The sequence below is a fragment of the Triturus cristatus genome, chromosome 10 (assembly GCF_964204655.1).
Source record: "Triturus cristatus chromosome 10, aTriCri1.1, whole genome shotgun sequence".
Lineage (NCBI taxonomy): Eukaryota > Metazoa > Chordata > Amphibia > Caudata > Salamandridae > Triturus > Triturus cristatus.
In genome coordinates, this window is record NC_140593.1 from 459,052,516 (window position 1) to 459,074,463 (window position 21,948).

At 42.4% G+C, this 21,948-nt stretch overlaps 1 protein-coding gene across 8 annotated transcripts in view; it reads right to left on the reverse strand.

Moving 5' to 3' along the window:
- Nucleotides 1-21,948, reverse strand: part of PARD3 (par-3 family cell polarity regulator) — a 1,320,414-nt gene that overhangs the window by 569,661 nt on the left and 728,805 nt on the right. For all 8 annotated transcript variants that reach the window (XM_085631870.1, XM_085631866.1, XM_085631868.1 and 5 more), the window contains exon 14: nt 11,797-11,964. In XM_085631870.1, coding sequence (XP_085487996.1) covers nt 11,797-11,964 — 168 coding nt within the window. The remainder of the gene's footprint in view (nt 1-11,796; nt 11,965-21,948) is intronic.

The window sequence follows — 21,948 nt, forward strand, 5'->3', positions numbered from 1 at the left end:
GTTCCATGGCCAATGAAAAGATCAGAGGGGACAGCCCGGCCTTGCGCCCCTCCCAATATAAAAGCTGTCAGAGATCATCTGGACGGTTTTCACCTGCACCAGTCATCGGAAATCCCAGGTCAAACCCCATATAGGAGAGTGTCAAGAGAAGTAAGTCCCAGCTCAGGGTATCAAATGCCTTCTCTATGTCGAGCAAGACCGCCACATGTGCAAAGGCCTCTGCCGGAGTATAATGTAGTATGCGGAGAAACCACGGATGATCAGAAATGTGCTGCAACCCGGTATAAACCTGGACTGATCAGAGTGAACCGAGTGAATCAAGCAGAGCAAGCTGTTGGCCAGCATTCTGCCCAGAATCTTGCAACCAAGAATATGCAGGGAGAGGGGGCAATAGGAGCGAACATCCAGGGGATCTCTGCTGCGTTTAGGAAGAACCACAATCAAAGCCTCATGGAGCGAACCAGGAAGGCGACACAGTGCTTTGGTCTCGTTGAACACATCAAGCATCCTTTGCTTAATCTGAGTGGTAAATGTGGAGTAATATTCAATTGGTAGGCCATCAGTGCCTGGGGTCTTATTACAGGCAATCTGAGATATCGCCATCTGGAGTTCCTCCAGTTGGAGGGGTTCGTCCAGCTCCTTGCTTTGCAGCTTGTTCAGCCATGGCATCTGCAGATCATAAAAGAATGCCTGTGCCTCTTCAGGAGAGGGGGTGCTCTGTACAGTGCTAGAAAGTATTCCAAATGGCCATGTTGATGCCCAACTGCGAGGTGAGCAGCTCACCGTCAGCTCGCCGGTTTGCGCCAATAGGAGCACCTTGTCAGTTTTCATGAGTGAGCCACACGAATAGCCTACCCGAACGATCACCCTCAGCATGTTGCAGAGCTGTGCGTCTTCTGCAGTCATGTCTGCACAATAGCGCCTCCGCCTCATTACGCTGCTTAAACAGTCACTGGAGTTAGGCAGCCTGGGCCACACAATCGACAATCTGCACCTCCAAAGAGCGAAGGTCACGCTTAATGTTGGAGAGCTCTTCTAGCAAGCGCTGAAGAATCCTCCAAGTGGCCGCCAGGCAATGCGTACGCATCACAACCTTGTGCGCGTCCCATTCGATCACCCAAAGCAAAAGGGGCATTTCATACTTAACACATCTTTACTGAGCTTATGGATATAATTACATTTAAACTTTGAGCATGAAGGAGTTAAAAATATAAGCATGGCACAAATACAAACTGGAACGTTGCAAGGTTCTAGCCTAATTAAAACTTTTCTTCTCAACTACGAAAGTGTAGGGTTTCTGTCGAATGCACCAACAACCACCACTACATAACATTCAATTTCAAATTCGGTTTTCTCCTACAACAATCCATCCAATTATTGATCACCCTAAACAACCGGCATCTTAAAAGATGTGTTGAATCAGTAGGAAAGGGTGTTCCAATTAATGTTTTATTTAATGTTTTCCTAATGAAGGCTTCTAAACGAAACAATATTTTGGAATGAAAAGTTTCTCAAAAGAAAATGAGAATTATTTTTTCTAACTTTCTGCAAAAATGACAATGCACCTCAGAACGAAGGACAGGCACCAATAAAAACAATTAAATATACAATCTCTATAAATATTTGAAGCCAAATATACTTTACATGCTTTTATGAACCAAATAATTCACCGTTATTCTGATTCGTACCAAAAACTTTCAAACAAGTGAAGAAAAAGAAAAGGAATGACTTTAGAGAAGTGAAGCATGAAAAAGACTGTGAGGGGGAATGAAATGATGGCATATTACATAAAGTGTCATATGATAGACACAGGTTCGCGGTCTCTCACAACACCAGAAGGCACAGTGCATAAAACAGCCGTATGCGCCATGGATACAAATTCATCTGAGAGTATTGGGCCCAGCTAACATTTCGGCCCTGAACACATACCCGATGTCTGAATCCTGCAAAAGCTGAATTCCTTCTTCTCTCACTGAAATATAACTCTTCGTGTTTGGGGGTGGCGTCTTCATCTGCTGCATCTTGGGACCTCAGCACGACTGTCCAAAAATGCTAACTCGCTGACCAACAAAATCTCATGATTCCACCTCAAATCATGAAATTCTGGAAAACTGCCTAGTTCCAAATATTTCTAGTTCAAAAATAAAAAAAACACCGAACCTATAGTGATTATTTTCCTCACCACCGCTCTGCCCCACCCAGCTCCACAAAAAAAAAAACAAATGACACCTCATGCGGAGAAAGAAGCACTAGGGGCAAATCTTGCTTCCGCCTGGAGAGCCCAAAATAACAACGAAATGGGTATTCAGGCTTTACTTTGCAAAAACACTGATTCAATGACATTTTTATTATTTTTGTTATATATTATTTTAATTGTTTTGTCTAGATTGCCATCAAGGTTTCCACCATGGAAGTGAAAACAGACATTTAATATCGCCCTTTAGTGTACAGTATATCGCAGAGCTCCATAAGAGGGTCTGCACATGTGATGTACAGTCGATGGTTAACCACCACATGCTGTGCTGTTTACGACTTGCACCGCAACATCATTTATTACCACACCAGACATGCTTCATTATGTAATATTTGAAAGAAGGTCCCATTAACCAGCGCTGAGTGCATTAGGGCCATGATTCAGCATGCTTATTTCAGATGCATAATGCAGCACAAAGTAATGTAGAACAGAAGGTCAAATTCAAGGCGATGTTCTAGATACTTAAGCTGAGTTCCTGACAAAACAGCATTAAATATTAGCTACTTTCCCCAATCGTTAGGATTCAATAAGAGACAGAGCACGTTCTAAAAGCAATTTAATCCCATGAATATTTCAAGATCCAGATCGAATTGTTTTGAAAGTAGTCGATTCGTGATCCTTGAGATCTCATCTTTATATTTATTACCCCCTTACCTAGGGTTTCACTTCATCCTCATTACTATTGATAATGGCAAACATTATTAGAAATATCAAAATAGTTACAAAAAGTGATGAAAAGAACTGTAATGGACTATTGTGCAGATGTCTTTATTCTGTTTCTAAAGGTCCAAGAGGTGACTTTGCAGAGCATACATCTGATGATGGAGCCCACACACTTTCTATTTTCCTAAGGGTACCCGAGAGTCACGCAGAAGGTAAATATCCATATTAAGAAAGGGAGGCTCTACTTTCAACGTGGGCATCGATAATAACATTGGTGGCATGTTGTCAATGTGATAAAGCGTTACAACAAACAATTGATGGACGGAATGCTGACAATGCAGACATTCTCCCCCAGTCAAGAGATCTGGGTTAAATCCATCGTTCTTTTGCCCACTCTGCCACCCCAGTTTAGACATGGCCATATGCAAATCAGTCTTGACCCTGTGCCTCATGGGAACAGTCCAGCCCGAACTGCCAAGCCATGTCTTCCCTGGACCGGAATCAAGCATCCTAGGACCGGTTTCTGGCTATACCTGGACTGGAGTCAAGCTATCCTGGCTGATGACGGCTGATAGCCAGAAACCGGTCCTAGGATGCTTGATTCCGGTCCAGGGAAGACATGGCTTGGCAGTTCGGGCTGGACTGTTCCCATGAGGCACAGGGTCAAGACTGATTTGCATATGGCCATGTCTGAACTGGGGTGGCGTAGTGGGCAAAAGAACGATGGATTTAACCCAGATCTCTTGACTGGGGGAGAATGTCTGCATTGTCAGCATTCCGTCCATCATTTGTTTGTTGTAACGCTTTTCGCCCTAAGTGGGATGGGTATGCCCAGACGTGGGTCCCGTGCTCACTGCGCCACTGGAGTCAAGCTATCCTGGCTGATGACGGCTGATAGCCAGAAACCGGTCCTAGGATGCTTGATTCCGGTCCAGGGAAGACGTGGCTTGTCAGTTCGGGCTGGACTGTTCCCATGAGGCACAGGGTCAAGACTGATTTGCATATGGCCATGTCTGAACTGGGGTGGCGTAGTGGGCAAAAGAACGATGGATTTAACCCAGATCTCTTGACTGGGGGAGAATGTCTGCATTGTCAGCATTCCGTCCATCATTTGTTTGTTGTAACGTCAATGTGATAAAAGCATCTTATGACCAGACCTTAACATTTGCAAATGATGTAAAGTAGTACTTTTAAAACAAATTTTGTATTGAAAGCGTCGTTGAGAGTGTAGGCTTCAGAGAAGAACCCGTACACAAGGACACTTAATAACAAACAGTAGTGGACATTGTAGGACCAGTGAAACAAGAATTTGGAGACCATAGAAGTAAATGAAATAACTAATAGCGTGAGTAAAGAATGGTAATAAGCAGATAGAAGCACAGAACAACTACAAAGAGTATATAACTAGTTCAAGAGATATATTAGTAAATGTAAAAATAGGTTTGGATGAGCTCATGCCGCATGAATAAATACATACAAAGAATGAATAACTCTACAAAAGAAGAGAACTGCAAAATCAAATACAATGTCAGAGGAAGGCATGAATCAGAGCCTGAACATGTCATTGCATCTGGTGTGAAAGCTCCTGTGGAGAGAAATGGGATTAGTCACCAGAATGGACAAAGACTAAAGGGTAGGGTGGGCGAAATCCAAAGAACAAAATAGTATTAAGTATGAGTAAAGAAGGCGGCACAACTTTGCTTGCACTTTTTATACAACCCTTATTTTTAAGAGAATCGAGACGGCCTTCCTACATGAGGCTGCCATTTAAGCATCCGAGTACGAGACACTCGCTCCTACCTTTCATGAGGTTTTCTTTTTGAGATAGCTTATTTAGCTTCCTTTAAAGACTGCAGAGTTATGGAATGCTCCTAGTTTGTGTAGTGGGGATACCCCTGAACGTCTACCCCCCAACAGTCCCTTGTGACGTTCTTGGTTAGGTCTAGGGAATGGCGGTGGGTACCAAACACAAACCATAATGTTTAGGATTCTATTTGCAGATAAGCAATGCATCCATTCAAATAACAACAATGAATGGAGGTTTTCAGTACACGAGTCCACTCTCAATGCGGTGGGAACAATGGTAAACAATGGTATTAGTGATGTTAAGATGCTCCCTGCAAACTTAAGCACACTCTCTTGGGGAAATGCATGTCATATCTTACAAATACCGTTAAAAAAAAAAAAGATTAGTGATCAATGGAACATTCTTTGTTCCTTTAGGGAACTTATCACAGAGCATATGTGCAGACATTACACTGGGTAAAGTTACCCGCTAATAGTCACTGGCAATGTAATGAATTAAAGTGTCTTTTGTGTCATTGATGGGTTTAGCCACTCAACAAGTCATCAAAACTATCTGCCACTCATCCTTGCACTCATGCGTTCATCCACTAATTCATTATTACGTTCACCCGTGGTCACAATCGCAACAGAAAACACACATATATATGTTCCATTCAGTGATAGTCAAATTGGTGATGTGGAGGGATTATTAGCATTAGAAGCACTACAGAGAGAGGGCGGATGTGAGAACTCTGATGTGAATTTGCCTCAAATCCTGGATACTTTAGGGATTGATGTGAACACCCGGAGCAATAGCGGGTTTAAACCCAAATACCTCCTAATTACATCCCTATCACAAGACAATATAGATGTTTTTCAGGACATCATAATAATTAAAGAATTGTAGGCCCTGAGAGGTAAAGTCAGGAAGGATTGTTACAATTGATTCAGACCCCACGACAGTCAAAGCCCTCTGACAAGGGGGAATGTAGTTTTGATAGATGTGGTTCTGTATGAACAAGAAATCATGAGACAGTTGGCACACGCTGAAATGTTAAAAGGTAATTATCCCAGAAATGTACAGGACTGCAGTCCGTCATTATCAGTAGTAATTGTCTTTTTTATAAAACTCTATTTGTACTGTCACATTCCACGGCATTAGGTCAAGGAAAGACTAATTATTCATTTTGAGGATGTAACTGGATACTGTTGCATTTATTTGTCTTGTGATTGGTTGAGCCTATGAAACATTTTATTCACTTTATGATGACATGATTTTTGCTGCATATTTTCCTATAAAACTAACTTTTTTTTTTTCAAAGGTGAATCATGAGTTTCTTCCCCGACTCTTAGACAGCAGACCCTTGCCAGTCTGTCCCACACTTACAATTTAGGATACATTTATCTGAGGTTTAACTCCTTGTCAGACCTTCCTGCTGCATTTGAATGAGTCTTATTGTAAATCCCTAAATATGATTTATTATGCATTTTGACTGATTTCATATTTTGCCTTCCGTAATTAACTTTATTTAATAGACATTCATGGTTTCCAACTTTACCTTGTCTCTAGTAGGCTTATTTAACTGAACATGCTATTTGTTTTGTGGACAATCGAATCAACTTAGGGGCTCATCACCTCGTATGTCCTTGGGGACACCATTCGATTCAGCATAGAAGCTTTACCTTTATATTATCTGATAGAATAGCGTCAACGCCTACTATGGCAATCTGTGAGATGTGTAACAGAATGGGATCCTCAACCTCTTCTGGAGTGAGAGCTACTTCTGATCAGTGAAAATCATTGTGAGCTACTGAAGGCCAAGCCACTCGTGCAACATTACCAGACACCCCCACGCCCAGTTCCTTTGAATCTAAACCAATGTCCATCGAGCCAAAGACTAGGGTTTGAACAAAATACTTTGACTATGGGTACTCGAACAGGTCTGTCATGTGCGTCAGAGTCAGTATAGTCTTTGGATGTATGAACATGTGTGCATATGAATGGAATATATGTGAATGAGAATCTGTGTTGCATGTACTTGGGGCACAAAACATACCTTTCACCATATGTGACACTGTTAGATGTATAACACAATCATACAACCATTTTTTTAATGGGAAAAATGTAAAGTGTTTTTCAAAAACGTTTCACAATATGGAACATTTTTCTGCACTTTAAGTGTCTCCCACTTAAAAAAGATGGGTGTATTTTTCAGTTATAAATATGACACTGTGTCTACCAGCCACAGGGAGCAAGATGGCTACTGTGTGTAAATGCAACACTTTGAAATGGGAGAAAATGAAACGGAATAGATTTTTTCTCCCATTTCAATGTGTTGCATTTACAAATAGTGGGCGTCTTGTACCCAGTGGTCTGTAGATACTGTGCCATTTGTTTAAACAGGAGGAATCTTAAGTGAAGAAATATGCTTCATAAAATATGACATTGTAATTGGCTTAAGTGGAAAGTGGAGAAAAACATTGACTCAATGTTTCCCAAAGTATTTTTATCTACTTTAAATTTCTCTAATTTGAAAAAATTACAGTATTTTTCAGTAGTAAATACGGGACAGTGTCTACTGGAACCTGGGAGCAAGAGGCCTGCTGTTTATAAAGGCAACACTTTTAACAGGGACAACATTACATTGAAGAGTTAACTTAATCATTTAGTTAACTCTTCATTTTAATTTTATCCCATTTAAAAGCATTCAGAAACCTAATTTTGTTTCAATATTGAGTTGACAAGTACTTTTAAGATTTAAATACCTCAGTGCTTCAGTTCTGTACCCTCAGTCATAAATCTGACGTTAGCCCTGCTCATCATCAGGCCCTGCTATCTGCAGCAAGAAGATAATAATGTAAAATAAACACAGTCTTCCCTTAACATTAAAAGGATCATGTGGCCATGTACTTATTTTAAAATTAACTCAAGGCTGTGAGTTACTCTGAAGGTGTCTGTGAGCTGCTGGTAGCTCACGATTGACTGGTTGGAGACACCTGAAGAGCCTGCAACACAATGCGATAACACACAAGTGTTAAATTGCCTTTAACAAAGGCTTTTCACAATTAATACGCCAGACCAAATGCCTTTGTTATAACATTTCATAATAAGACCAGACCTATAGCATTGGACGAGATGTTTCCAAGGGCACCATTCAGGCCTATTGCGTGTCACCATAACCAACTCATGTCTACACAATTTTGAGCGTAAGCTTTTCCACAAGGCAGTCAGAGACCCATGTCAAAATTAGAAAGATATACAAAATCACCTCATATCTATGGATTTTCACAGCTGTAACCAAAATCATTCCCTACTACAGTAATCTCTGACATTTCATGTAACAAAATATCTGTCTATAGGCATGTGATTTTCACAGTAAATATGTCGGACCAAGTGCCCTTATAATATTTAACAATAAGGAGATCAGGCTTATAGCGATTATCAATGGTTTGCCACCATAACCAACTCAGTCGTGCGGAATCAATGATAAGCTTTGCCAGAAAGTGGAATACAAGCAACACAAATTTTGCCAAATCTAATTCTTCAGTTAGGGGAACCAACATGTGGGTGGAGCATAAACTCCTCTCTCAGTAGTAATATGACAGCTCTTTTTTGTTGATCTCATAACGTCAGGCGACAGTTACATTGTCAAGACAGACATTAAAATTGATGTAGATTAGTGCAGCCCTAGGCATCCTATACTGCTGTCAAACACAAAAATGCATTATGAAGTCTAAAGTTAATAATGGAAGGGGAGTGTGCTGGGCCGGCAATACATTCCTCATGACAGCCCTACTCCCCTCTGTGCTGCTGCCAGAGAAAGACAAACACCATAAGTTATCTACTTATCCAAGTCACTTTCCTAGAGCTGGGTATATGTGACTTTGAAAGTGGAAGCTCAAGCATTCATGCGGCTGCTAGCTCAGGCAGCTGGATACATTAATAAAATAATCACAGCTATGTGGAGTGGAAGCACACAACCTCTACCCAATCAAAACATGTACTCCTGGCTACCAAAATGTGGGCATAGCAACCCCCCCTTTCTGTGGTACTATTTAAACCTCTTTTTTAGGTTTATCACATTACATTTGGTAACAGCTGTACTGTCAAGCTAGACCCAAAAGCTACGTTGGGTGGAAGGCATTTTAACTTCTATTGATGCTTCGTTAACTATTGTGTTTCTGAACCCTAACATTGTGACCCTCTTTAAGCTTTTATTGCCAAATCATGCCCAAGAACAGTTTTTTTGAGTTCCCACAATAGCCACGATCTAAGTCAAACAAAATCAAAAGGAAAGAATGACAGACCAAGATGGTAAACCCTTGGGGCTGTGGGCAAGCAATGCTTTTAATATTCACATCAGTGGTGAAGGTAGACCCCACTTGAAACTTTGGGACAAGTCTAAGACTAGGGTATCAGCAGTTAACTCAAAAAGGTTGAACAAATCTGAAAAACAAAATTAGGAATCTGTCCAGGTTTTATATTCTACACAATAGTGACGTGTAAAAGAATGCAGCAATTTCAGATAGTAGCCTTGCAACACTCAAAGTCTTCTGATTGAAGCAGCAAATTTATTTTTATCTGGTGTGATTAGAACAGTCTGTGAAAATGAAGTCATTGGGGGCAGCAGAAATTGCCGATATTAAGGGTATTAATGGTGGAAATACAATTACCAACACAGCATCAACTTCACAATATGAGAAGACCAATGACTAGGAAGTACTGTGCCAGAAACACAATGTATGCTTGGGAGGTACCATTTGACTAGAGGCAGTGACTGGACCAAATTACTGCCTAGTTATATTTTGGCTTATCACTGTGTTCCTCATGGGTCACAGGATATTGCAGCTTGTACACACACCGCCAAACAATTTCTGCGCTCCAGGCTTATAGATTGAACCTCTGGTAGAATTTTAAGGAGCTCTTGTGCTAAATATGCGAAACTGCTTTAGGAAAGTATGGACTCAACAGCAAGACTACTATATTTTAGCAACTCAGGCCTGCCATTCTACTTTAGAGGCATTTAAGGACCTAACCCAAGGGAATCCTAGTTCATGCTGCCACCATGGTAGTCAGCTTGATGGTGTGGGAAGCCGGTACCCCGACCAGGCATAAGTCTGTCTGGGCCGGGGAGGATGGACCAAGTGGTCTGCTCGCTTGCTGCTGCCTTGTACCAAAACACTATAACTCCAAAGGAATGTGGCTCTTGCCAGCTCCTTTATAGTGAAAAGTATCTCCTTAAAAGAACCACAAATGTCAAATTGGTGGACAGAGATTCTAATATCAGCAGAATTTTGAGGGATCACCACAGAAAAAGCTTCATACGAGAGCAACATTCCAAATACCACAAACAAACACATGAAAGCAGGACAGAGAGGAAGCTGTCAAATAGTCGGGCAATCCTACTACAACAGGAGAAATGTCTTAAAAGGGAATTTTGAAGAACAAGTGGGGCCTGCTCCTTGAGCAGGGATCAAGCACAAGACCTGTCTACAAGATCTGAGGGGAGCGAAAGGGCAGCCGAGCAAGAGGAAGAGGCTGGTCCAAGGTGGGAGACATAATGAAACTAGGCTACTCTATATCACTAGGTTCATCCGTTTCCATGCCACTGATCCGTATCCCACACCTATGAAGGAAAAAAGGGGGTGGAGGATGCACATATATTCAGAAAATAATAAGTATACTTTAATATGGCATGTTGTCTTCTTATGCAAAGTTTAATATTTCCATATACATCTTCCCACTGATATTTACTACCAATCAATAAAACACTTTCTAGACTATAAACTCAATGCATCCGCTAGTTTCTTGGCATGCCTCTAGCTTTGTTCAGCATAGAACTGACACTTCAGTCACCTAGATGTCAAGTGGGCTCTGAAGTTGCTTCCATTCTTTGGGCACTGTACTGCCTGGCTAACACAAACTTTAGTAAACTAGGGCTTGATAATGACCCACACAGGCTTCCACCCACTCGAGGTCAATAAAATAGTACCACTGAGTTAAGTAACAAACACCTATTATACAAAGTAACAAAACCTCTTGAACTGAATTTTCCTTAAAAAAAGACAGGTTACTTTATTTGTATTTGTTAAAGGAATACCAAACTTTCACCTGCCTGCCAGTGAAAGCTACCAAGAACTCCAGAGGTGTATTGACTGTACAAATGAAACAAAACCAAATCTAGTTTGTAAAGGAAAAAAGCAACATAAGATGATGACAACTGGTCAGCCACAACTTAACCCAAAATACATATGTGGATTATAAAAGTGGCGAGTATGAATTGCCACCCAGCTTCATAATTAAACTCCCCGATTATTTTGGTTTCACAGATGTAGACCTTGGCCTCTAATTGGCAATGAAGGGAAAGTGTACAGAGATACTTTTTGGCCTCGGAGTGCATTATAAAAGACTTCCAAATGCCTGCATCAATATTTTCGAGACCATAATGTGCTTGAGCGACTGATGGATTACGCTTTCATTGCAAATCAATGATACTCTTTCTGCAGGCTACAATTACAGCAAGTGAAAGCTTGCTCCCGCCATCCACCCCTCGTCTTCAAAGCAAACTTTAATAATACTTACCCTTCCAGACATTTTTAGTTGCTCATAGCTGACCTGGTGGAAGAAAGGTCCCAGAAGCACCTCGGACTAGACACACAAGTGCTAACAGATTAGGCTAGTAAAAACCAGACAAAAGAACCAGCTGCCTAAATTGTATAAAAATAATTGGTTTTGCAACAAAGTATATTCAAACTGGCAGCACCGCCTCCCATTGCCATGCTAGAGTGAAATACCTGATGTAAATAAACATGAGGAACACTGGTCAATGCAGAGCTGTTGCCGGAAGACCCCCTTAGACGTATTCAAGATTGCCAGAAGTAAAACACCACACAGTGGAAATGATGGTTACTCCGAGGAAAGAATAACGTGCTTAAGAATTTTTCCAGAGCTGAAGACATTAGAACAGAAGTTGTACATGTTTAACAGCGGAATTCAATTATTTTCCTCTTCCTCTGTTGCAGCAATCTCATAAGCTCTGGGCTCTTCCAGCACGCTAGGATTTGAGGTTTGCATAAATAACACATTTAATTACCTCCCTCCGTTTTAGTCTTCTTGCCACGATGAGTTGGATCATGCCCAGCTTGTTTCCTTCCGTTGACATAGACCTTCGCAGGGTTTCCATCGCCTCTTGGTTGGTCTTTCCCAATAGGGATTCGCTGTTTACTGCTACGAGCTGATCATTCACTCGAAGCCGTCCATCCTGGAGAAAAATTCAATATTGAGCAACAAGTAGGAAGGTATTGGTTAGAACTTAGATTTTATATGTATGCCTGGGCTTGTATAACTCTTTATAAGTGCCATGCTCTCAAAGATGTGTTGGGATATCATAGCTACTTCAAACCTTTTGTGCGAAAATACATGTTCTGCAACTTTGCAGCTATATGGAGTAGAACCACACTGATGAATCGCAACAATGGGTTGAGAGTAGTAATGCCTCTCTCAACCCAAAGACACAACTGAATGGCATGTTATATTACTTTTTCTTTAATATGTGTTTAAACTTGAGAACACATCTGGAAGGCTTCCTTCTAAAGCACCTTGATTGAGGCTTCTTCTAAGATTTAAATACAACACACTTCCTCATAAATGGCACTTTATATATCCACAATATTCTACAATGATGGACAGACAACAGCTAATTATTCACTCTGCAGAGAACCAAAATTAAAAGGAAGAATGAAAGGTGATCTAATGATACATTCTCAAGGTCCCCATCATTCAGGTACCATTCTTCCCCTTTGCTTCTCCCACTCCTTTATAACGCCCTCTCAGTATTTTCCTTGTGCTTACAACACAACATTATTATTATCCAGCAAGTTAAGATCTCCTTAAAACAAACTAGGAAAAACAATTTAAGACAAAATGAGTCATTTGCTCCAACTCTCCATGTAACATTCATAACCAAAATATGGACAACAGGTCAAAACATGAGAGTGAAGAAGAAGCTTTCCTTTGATTGCATTGTTTCATCTGATCTTTGTCTCCCTGCCAAACCGATAACCTTTTCACAGTCAATAGGTGTATTCAGCTTATGTTCTACAATCTAATGATGTGCTGGCTTCTTATATTGCCGTGGGTACAGATACAGCTACGGCAGTGGCTTAGAGAGCATTTTAGGTTTTAATACATTTTCAATAACCTTTTGTTGCCATGTTCAAACATCTATAGAATATCTGGTGTATATAAAGCAAGCTCTACAGTAAACAACAGGCAGTCCCCAAAAATGTCCTTCCCCTCCCCCCAGCCGTCTTTCTTCCTCCAACCACCCATTTGGACACTTTGCAAAGCTGGGTTGATATAACAGCAGAGTTTTGGCTTTCTTAAGGTCCAATGGCAGCCACGCCCAGGTCCTATATGTCCCCATGGTGCTGGAGGTTTGTAGTGTAGTAATCTTCGAGTTTGGAGGGATGTAGGTGTTTCAGTGCTCAGGGGTACTTTGGATACAACAACTCCTGAAAGACTCTGCTGAAATAGTCCAAGAGACGACCCCATTGTTTGGTGATGGTTTTCTTTCTCTAGTTTCTACAGCTTCTCCAAACTAAGATACCACAGTTTTTCAAGATATTTACGTTTGGATGGTAGAGTTTGTTGTCCCCAAAGGTTTAGATAGGTTTGCTTGGCTGCCAGCAGGAGATGGGATGTCAGTTTGCCTAGTGAAACATACAGTGGGTAAATATCTGGTATGCAACTCCCCAACAGAATCACCTCTGCACATATGGCCAGGTCTGATCCAGTAATTTGTTTTATTGTGGACAATATTGGGGCCCAGAAGGGTTGCATCATGGGCTTGGCCAGAGTATATGGGTAGTGAGGGCTGCCTTCTCTCTTTTTGGGGCTAGGTAAGTTGGGATGTAATGTCATCAATACAGTATCTTAAGTGTGCTTCCCTCACTCCTGAGTGTGACGCATAGTTGTTAGAGTGAATCAGTTTTTCCTTCCACTGGTTGTGATCTAGAGTAAGGCTTTGCTTCCTCTCCCAGGCTTGCTGCAATGCGCGTTAGAGCTGGGCCTTGCGTGGTATTTAGCAAGTTCTATATAATTGAAATGGCGTCCTTATGGTCTGTGCAGTGCAGAAGGCACGTTTTAAAGGGCGCAAGTGCTCTCACCCCCATTTAATTCTAGGGTGTAGTAGCCAGTGGAGTAATTGTAAATAGTATTATCTTTCAGCCTCTTTGAGATGACACTTCTCCTTTTAGACATCTTGCAATCAGTGAAAATACCACAAATGGTGAATACAATTAAAGAATGCTGGGGTATCCTTAAAAGATAACGCGCGACCCTTTCCTTCAGGGACGTTGATGCACACTACATCAACGTGGATTGGTATTCATCATCATTGAGAGCAAGATTGTGCCCACAGTAAGACGTAAAAACCTAAGGTTCATGACAGAAACGGTTTTGCTTTAGGTCAAATGTCAATTCATTAGTATCGGTTGTCCTTTTTCAATCACTGAATCAGGTAAGGCCTTTTATCTGAAAGAGGAATTCTGGGGAGCATTAAAACACTTTGTGTTAGGAAGGCTAGACTACTCTAACTTTTACAAAAACCTTACTAGGTGGTCTGACATGCAAACACCTCATATGATAGAATACTACACCAGGCTACTCTTTGGTCTACATGAATCGCATCACATTACAAAGGTTTTTATTCAGCTCTACAGACTTTCTTCTAGGACCAGGTTCAATGTCTGAAGGGTTATGTTCACATGCCTCACCGATCTAGCTGCTTGTTACATCAGGAATATTGTCCTAATTTATCGGCCTAATCACACACACACACCAATGTATTTTGTTGCCTCCAACTCTGGCAGGTGCACTTTTGTTGCAAGTAGATATACCAAGTAGCAAACTCTCTCAGCACATGGGCTTGGTCCTCTCTTTTTGAGAAGAAATTTTAAGACTTCATCAAACCCTCCCACCCTTACAAATTGAGGATGCTTTGACAGGCGCTGTTGGGCACTGGTGGATCCACCCAAAAGAGTTTTAGATCAGCAGAGAAAAGCTGGACCTCCTGCCACTCAAGCCCAGCACTCACTCTTGCTGTCAGCCCGAGCAGCTGGATTCTCGCCCATCTTGTGCCTTTAAGGGCCTATAAGGGGAGGAAATGGCGCAAGCGCGCAGCGGGCGCGTGCAGCGGTCGCGCCGCCGGCGCGCCAAAGGCAAGCCCGTCTGCGCCCGTCTGTGCCGAGCGCCACAACCCCTGGCCCTGGAATTGTAGAACATACCCACATCATTGGGTATTCCCGTGAATAATTATTGGCCTTAAGACATTGTAATACTTCTGATATAGCCAGATGGTCACCTGAAAGTCCGACTCCTTTGAGCACTTTGTCTTCGGTGCCCACAGACCCAATCCAGTCCCCTCCAATAAGTAAAAATAACATCCACTGCCTGCTCTTAAACACTAGATCTCTGGTGAAACATCAATTAGAGTTTCACGAGCTTGCTCTTACATTAAACAGACATTGCCTTTATAACAGAGACATGGGCAGACAAGAGTTCAGATCCTGATATTATTGCAGCTACACCTCCTGGCTACACCATTTTTAGATCAGACACGCAACAAAAAAAAGGCGGAGGTTTGGCGATTCTATACCGAGATAATTACAAGACCAGATTTGAACCATTACAAACTGTGGATCTTGAAGCTATGACCTTCTCTATTGAACCTCCAGACTCACTTGCTATCAAAGGAGTTCTGGTATACCGCCCCCCCCGGAGATAGGAATTGCTTCATAGATAAAATCTGCTCCGTTATGGAAACCTTAATCACTAATGAAAATGTTATGGTGTTGGGAGATTTTAATTTTCATTTAGAAAATATGGAAGACCCTAACTCACTTAAATTTATTGACCTCATGGACTCATTTGGACTGCCCCTAGTCAGTAAAGGTCCAAAACACAAAACTGGCCACATGTTGGACGGTATATTTTTCAATTGGGAGAATCTCATGATATCCCCATCCCTCCCATTAACCTGGTCAGATCACTGGTTGATTAATTGGTCCATGATGGTCACAATATCAGCACGGCACAGACCAATGGTACAACATACCACTAGCAGAGCCTGGCATAAAATCAAGCCAGATGCTCTGGCTGAGGCAATTGCCGCTACCCCCTGCCAACTGGAGCAGGATGCAGTCGCGGATTGCAATATTGAAATCCTCTCTCGCTGGCTAAATGCCATGCTGGACAAAATAACTCCCATCTCCAGGATATCAAAAAAAAAAGGAAACTGTCCCAACACTGGTACAATGAGAACCTAAGACTATCTAGACAGGAATGTCAGACAGGAACAAAAATGGAGAAGAAATTATAAGGTAGAGGAGAAAATTGCATACAAAGTGAAACTTGCAAAACATAAAAAAGACATTATAAAAGCCAAAACAGACTATTTTACTAAACAAATAAAAAATGCCTGTGACACCAATAAAACTCTATTTTCGGTGATCAACAGACTGGTTAAACCTAATAAGGTCAGCCACATGGAATCAAGTCAGGATTTTTGTAACTTGCTAGCGAACTTCTTTCAAAAAAAGGTGATTAACATCTATGACAATTTCACAAGCATTAATATTCATAGCAAGTATAAATCCAACCCCAAGAAAGATATAACTAGCTTTTCTGAATTTAAAAAGCCCTCAGATGAACAACTAATAGACCTTATTTTATCAATTAAGTCTGGTTCTCCATATGACCCCTGCCCAGCATAATGCATCTGGTTCCTACATAATTAGCAGTGTATCTGGGCTCTATCATAAATACAGTATTTGTCAGTGGAATGTTTCCCACTCAATGGAAACGTACCTCCATTCTTCCTCTTTTAAAGAAAGACAATCTTGATAGCTCAGAACCCGATAACTAGCGCCCCATTGCAAGATTACCCTTTGCTGCCAAGTGCATTGAAAATTTAACGAACAAACAAATTACTGAACACATTGAATCTAATTTATTATTAGACGAAACACAACACGGCTTCAGAAGGCATCACAGCACTGAGTCGGCCTTAATTACTGCCACTGAAGATATCCGGTCAATTTTAGACGGAGGAGGAACGGCCGCGCTGGTGCTGCTTGATCTCTCGGCCGCCTTCGATACGGTCCGCCATGAAATCTTGGCTGTCCATATGCAGGAAACAGGAATAAAAGGCACTACAATTGAACTCTTAAAATCCTTTCTAAACAATCGGCAACTAAATGTAGCAATGGGCTCAGTAACCTCTAAACAGTTTTCCTTACCATGTGGAGTTCCGCAGGGCTCTGCCCTGAGTCCCACACTTTTTAATCTATATGTAGCGCCACTTGCCTTGATAATAAAAAAGCAGGATTCGTCCTGGCTTCCTATGCTGATGACACACAGATTGTGGTGTCTTTAACAAATGGAGAAAAGCACCCGGGCGAGGCCTTTAAGATCTGTATGAAGAATGTGAGTGACTGGATGGACGTCAACTGTTTGAAGTTGAACGCGTCTAAAACAGAGGTTATCATCTTTGGTAGTAAACCCTCCCTCTGGACACCTGACTGGTGGCCACCTGCACTCGATGCGCTACCGGTACCCGCCACTAAAACTAAGGATCTGGGCATTATTATTGATAAAGAACTCAAATGTAAGGCCCAAATCAGTAAAGTCACAGCCATCTCCTTCTGTGCTATAAGATTAATGAATACAATTAAGCAATACATACCAGAGGATCTCCTGAAAACAGTGACTGTAATAGCCTTTACCTTACCATCAATTCAGGCCTGATCAACACGCTTCAGATTGTACAAAATGCGGCGGCACACCTCATCCTAAAAATCCCTAAAAATGTCTCAGCAAGAGAAGCCATAAAAAAATTACAATGGCTTCCAGTCAGGCAGAGATGTAAGTTTAAAGTCTTATGCCTGGCTTTCAAATCATTACACAATCTGGGACCAACACATTTTAGGAACAAATTAAAATGGTATGTTCCCAATAGAACCCTGCGGTCTGGAACAGCCAGGAACATGGCAATTACCCCCTTCAAGAAGGCTACCTGGGGAAGCAGGAGCCTCTTTAGATCAGCAGCAATGCTGTGGAATACATTACCCATTACTTTAAAATCAGCACCCTCTTTGATCAATTTCAGGAAAGGTTTGAAAACTTGGTTGTTCACACAAACCATCTGAATCGTTCAACAGGATTGCTGTTCTGTACTAGTGTTCTTACTGTTCTTAGATCATGTATAGCGCCAAGACGCCTCCGGGCATGAGTTGCGCTTTATAAATTTTAATTCAATTCAATTTTTGTTCCTTTGTTTAGACTCTGCCTTTTGTGCCTTCCTCACTGCCAATTCCGGTTCTTCCTTCTTTGACTTTGTGTGCATTTTTCATCCTTATTGCCTGCACCCCATTTCCTTCCTTTTCATCCTTGCTGCGCCTTATTCCTCTGTATTGCATGTGACTCATTTTCCCCCCTTTTTCTCCCACTTGATTTGCCGCTTCCAGTTTCCAGATAGCCCTGAACAACACCCCCCTCCCTCCCAGGCCCTACTTAATTGAGGCTTTGGCGCACAAAAGGCATGTCCGTCTGTGATCGTCCATGCCCGGACTGCACCCAGAGACAGGAATCCTGGTTATGCTACACCCCGGAGCTACACTACCACTGAACTCCTAGCCCTGTATCACAGACACCACAAAAACCGAAGCTGCCACACCTCCCCATGATCCACAGTAGGTTCATTCTCCTGCATCCACTGTTCCTTCTTCTGCACCGTCAGATCGCCCACTAACACGCCATTCACCACCATGTGAACCAACCAACAAAATGCACCTACTTCACATCAGCTTGCCTGTCTCCTCCTCAATGCATGCTCACTTTACCAACATGCCACCAACATCTAGGACCTAATCACTGCCCTCAATTTGACGTAGTCTTCTTCACCGAAACCTAGCCCAGCCCTGCGTCCACTTTCAACATCGCCACGGCAACACCTGACAGACACAATATCGCACACCGAGACAGCACCAACAAACCTGGAGGAGGGATCGCCATCATCCACACAAAAAACATCCACTGCACCACCGAGACAGAAGACATCATCCAGATCATGGAACACATCAACTTTAAACTTCAAACAGATGGAAAAACCACCATCAGAGGAACCCTCCCCGACAGACAACTGGGACCACGCCCCAGCTTCTGCAGGATCATCCCTGACTTCATCGCCTCTCTCGCCATTGACTCCAAAGACAACATCTTCCTTGGAGATCTGAATTTCCACTTAGACGACCTCACCAACACCACCAGCCAAGTATCAGAGAGCCAATGGGCCAACACACTCAACACAGCATACCCCAACACTGCATCAAACCTGGATCAAGCTGCAAAAAACTTAAACTCCATGATCACCAACTGTGCCAAGATCATTGCTTTTATCAAGACCAGCAGAGACAGGAGATCTACCAAGCAGGCAAGATGGTACACCAAGGAACGGAGGACAGCAAAACACCACTGCAAGCAACTGGAAAGAAGATGGAGCACAAGCAAGGACACCTCAGACAGAACCACCTTCAAGACCTCCCTCAACCTATACCACCAGCTACTGAGAGAAACAAAGAGGAAAGCCTTAAGCGACCTCATCAAGTCCAGCTCCAACCACAGCAAAGAGCTGTTCAACAACGTTAGAGAGTTTGCCAACCCCGCAGCCAAAGAAGAAAACTTGACCCACTCCCATAAACTATGTGACAGACTCACTGACTTTTTCCATGATAAGATCACCACCATCTATATGAACTTCAAACCCTAGCCCAAGCCCTCAGACTTCCTTCACGTCCTCACCGAAACAAACACAGACCACCAACTGACCACATGGAACCAGCTCCCGCCCCAGGACACCACCAACATCATGAACTCCATTCACTCAGGAACCCCAAGGACCCCTGCCCGCACAACATTTTCAACCTCGGAAGCCACAGGATTAGCAGTGAGGTCGCTACCCTCTTCAACTCTTCGCTGAATACAGCCACCTTTCCTGAAGACCGGAAACATGCAGAAGTCAAATCGCTCCTCAAGAAACCATCTGCCAACCGGAGCGGACTCAAGAACTACCACCCCATCTCCCTTCTCCCCTTTCCCACCAAATTCCTGTAAAACGCCATCCACTGACAACATGAAATATCTGGAGCAGAACCTTCTCCTAGACACCTCCCAATCTGGATTCAGCCCATAGCAGGGCACCGAGACTGCCTTGACCGCAGCCACCAATGCCATAAGAGCCCTCCTCGACCGAGGAGAAAGAGCGGCTCTGATCCTCTGTGACCCCTCAAAAGCCTTTGACACCGTAACTCATCACACCCTGATCAGAAGACTGCATCACATCGGTATGCAAGGTAAAGATGACAAATGGATCGCCTCCTTCCTCACTGGAAGAATGCGGAAGGTCTGCCTACCTCCATTCACCTCAGAAACCAAGGGTGTCCCTTAAGGATTGTCCCTCTGCCCCTCACTCTTCAATACCTACATGACCCCTTTTCCCATCATCATCAGATCCCATAGACTAAACATCATAGCCTACACAGGCAACACTGAGCTCATCCTCTTACGCTTTTCAGGGGATCCCACCAACACAAGAACCAACTTCTACAGATGCATGAAGAGCGTTGCCAGCTGGATGAAGGGAAAGTACCTGAAGCTCAAAATGAACAAAAACGTAAATGCTGATCTTCTGCAACACCACCTCATTGAAAATACTCCTAGTGGCCCTCTGAATTAGGACCATCACCTAACCAACCAACGACACCAAAAACCCCTGCATAATCCTGGACAGCAAACGGACCATGAAGTCGCAGATCAATGCAGTTTCCTCTGTCTGCTTTACATGTTAGGAAACCTATTCAAATGGCTCCCTCTGAACACCAGATGAACCGTCACTCAGGCCCTAATCACCAGCCGATTTGACTATGGTAATGCACTCTATACTGGGATCATCACACACCTTCTGCAGAGACTCCTGACTATAGAACTCCACCACCAGACTCATCCTCGATCTCCCCAGATGGAAGCAGATTACCCTTTACCTAAGAAAACTCCACTGGCTCCCTATACAGAAGAGATGCTAATTCAATCTGATGATTTACGCCTACAAAGCACTGCACAACCAAGCATCAGCCTACATCAACAACCGCCTGAAATTCCCCTAATCCTACCAGACAACTACGCTCTGCTGTCCGCTCACTCACACTCATCACTTGTATCCACTGAAGCAACACCGGGGACGCTCCATCTCCTACATTGCAGCGTTAACCTAGAATGACCTCTCTCTGCAGCTATGGACCTCCACCTCTCTACTGAAATTCCAGAGGGCACTTAAGACCTGGCTGTTTGATTGAGTCCCATGAACCATTATAACCCTCAAGCGCCTGGATACCCTCTAAGGTGATTAGTCATGCTACATAAATCCACTAGTTGTCACTTGAAGAGTAATGTGGCTTAAGAAGTATGTGAGCTTGAGAGATGACAACTGTCTTAACAACAAGTTCAAAGTTAAAGTCACAAATAGCATTTTTAGTAGACCTACTATGTGTTTCTGCCTGAGATGACCAGAAATGTTTTGGAAAAGATGTCTCACCCAAAAGCCGAAATCCTAATGTGGCAAGCATAGGATGTCATAAAAAGGACATTAACTTTAATATTAGTTATTTTACTTACCTTGGTTAAGGATCCTCTCAGTTATATGATGGAAGATACTTCACTGCCAAACGGCTGGTAGGAATTGTAGTGTTCAGCGAAAAACTACTCAAGCAAATCTTGCCTCATCTTCGACAATGCATAAACAATTTCGGTAATTTTCATAAGTTTAGACAAAAATTCTATATCAGTGTTAAAAATTGGGTTCCTGGTTGACTGGGGTGTGAGCCCTGGTTAAACAGTAACCATAATTCTAGTCCGGGTAAGGCATCAGCAATCCCCAAATGAACTGTGCTCACCCTCTAGTAGCTTGGCACAGAGCAGTCAGTCTTGACTTGAAAGCAATGTGTGAAGTATTTGTGCAACAGTAAAAACACGTGAAAATACCACACAAAAAGGTTCAACAACTTAGAAAAATAAAGTATATTTTAATAAAGAAACACATGACCAAAAAGCCAAAAATCCATTAGTTAGAACTTGAGATATTGAATTTCAAAGTTTATAGGTGAAAATAGCACCCAGAAGCAAAAAGCGCTAT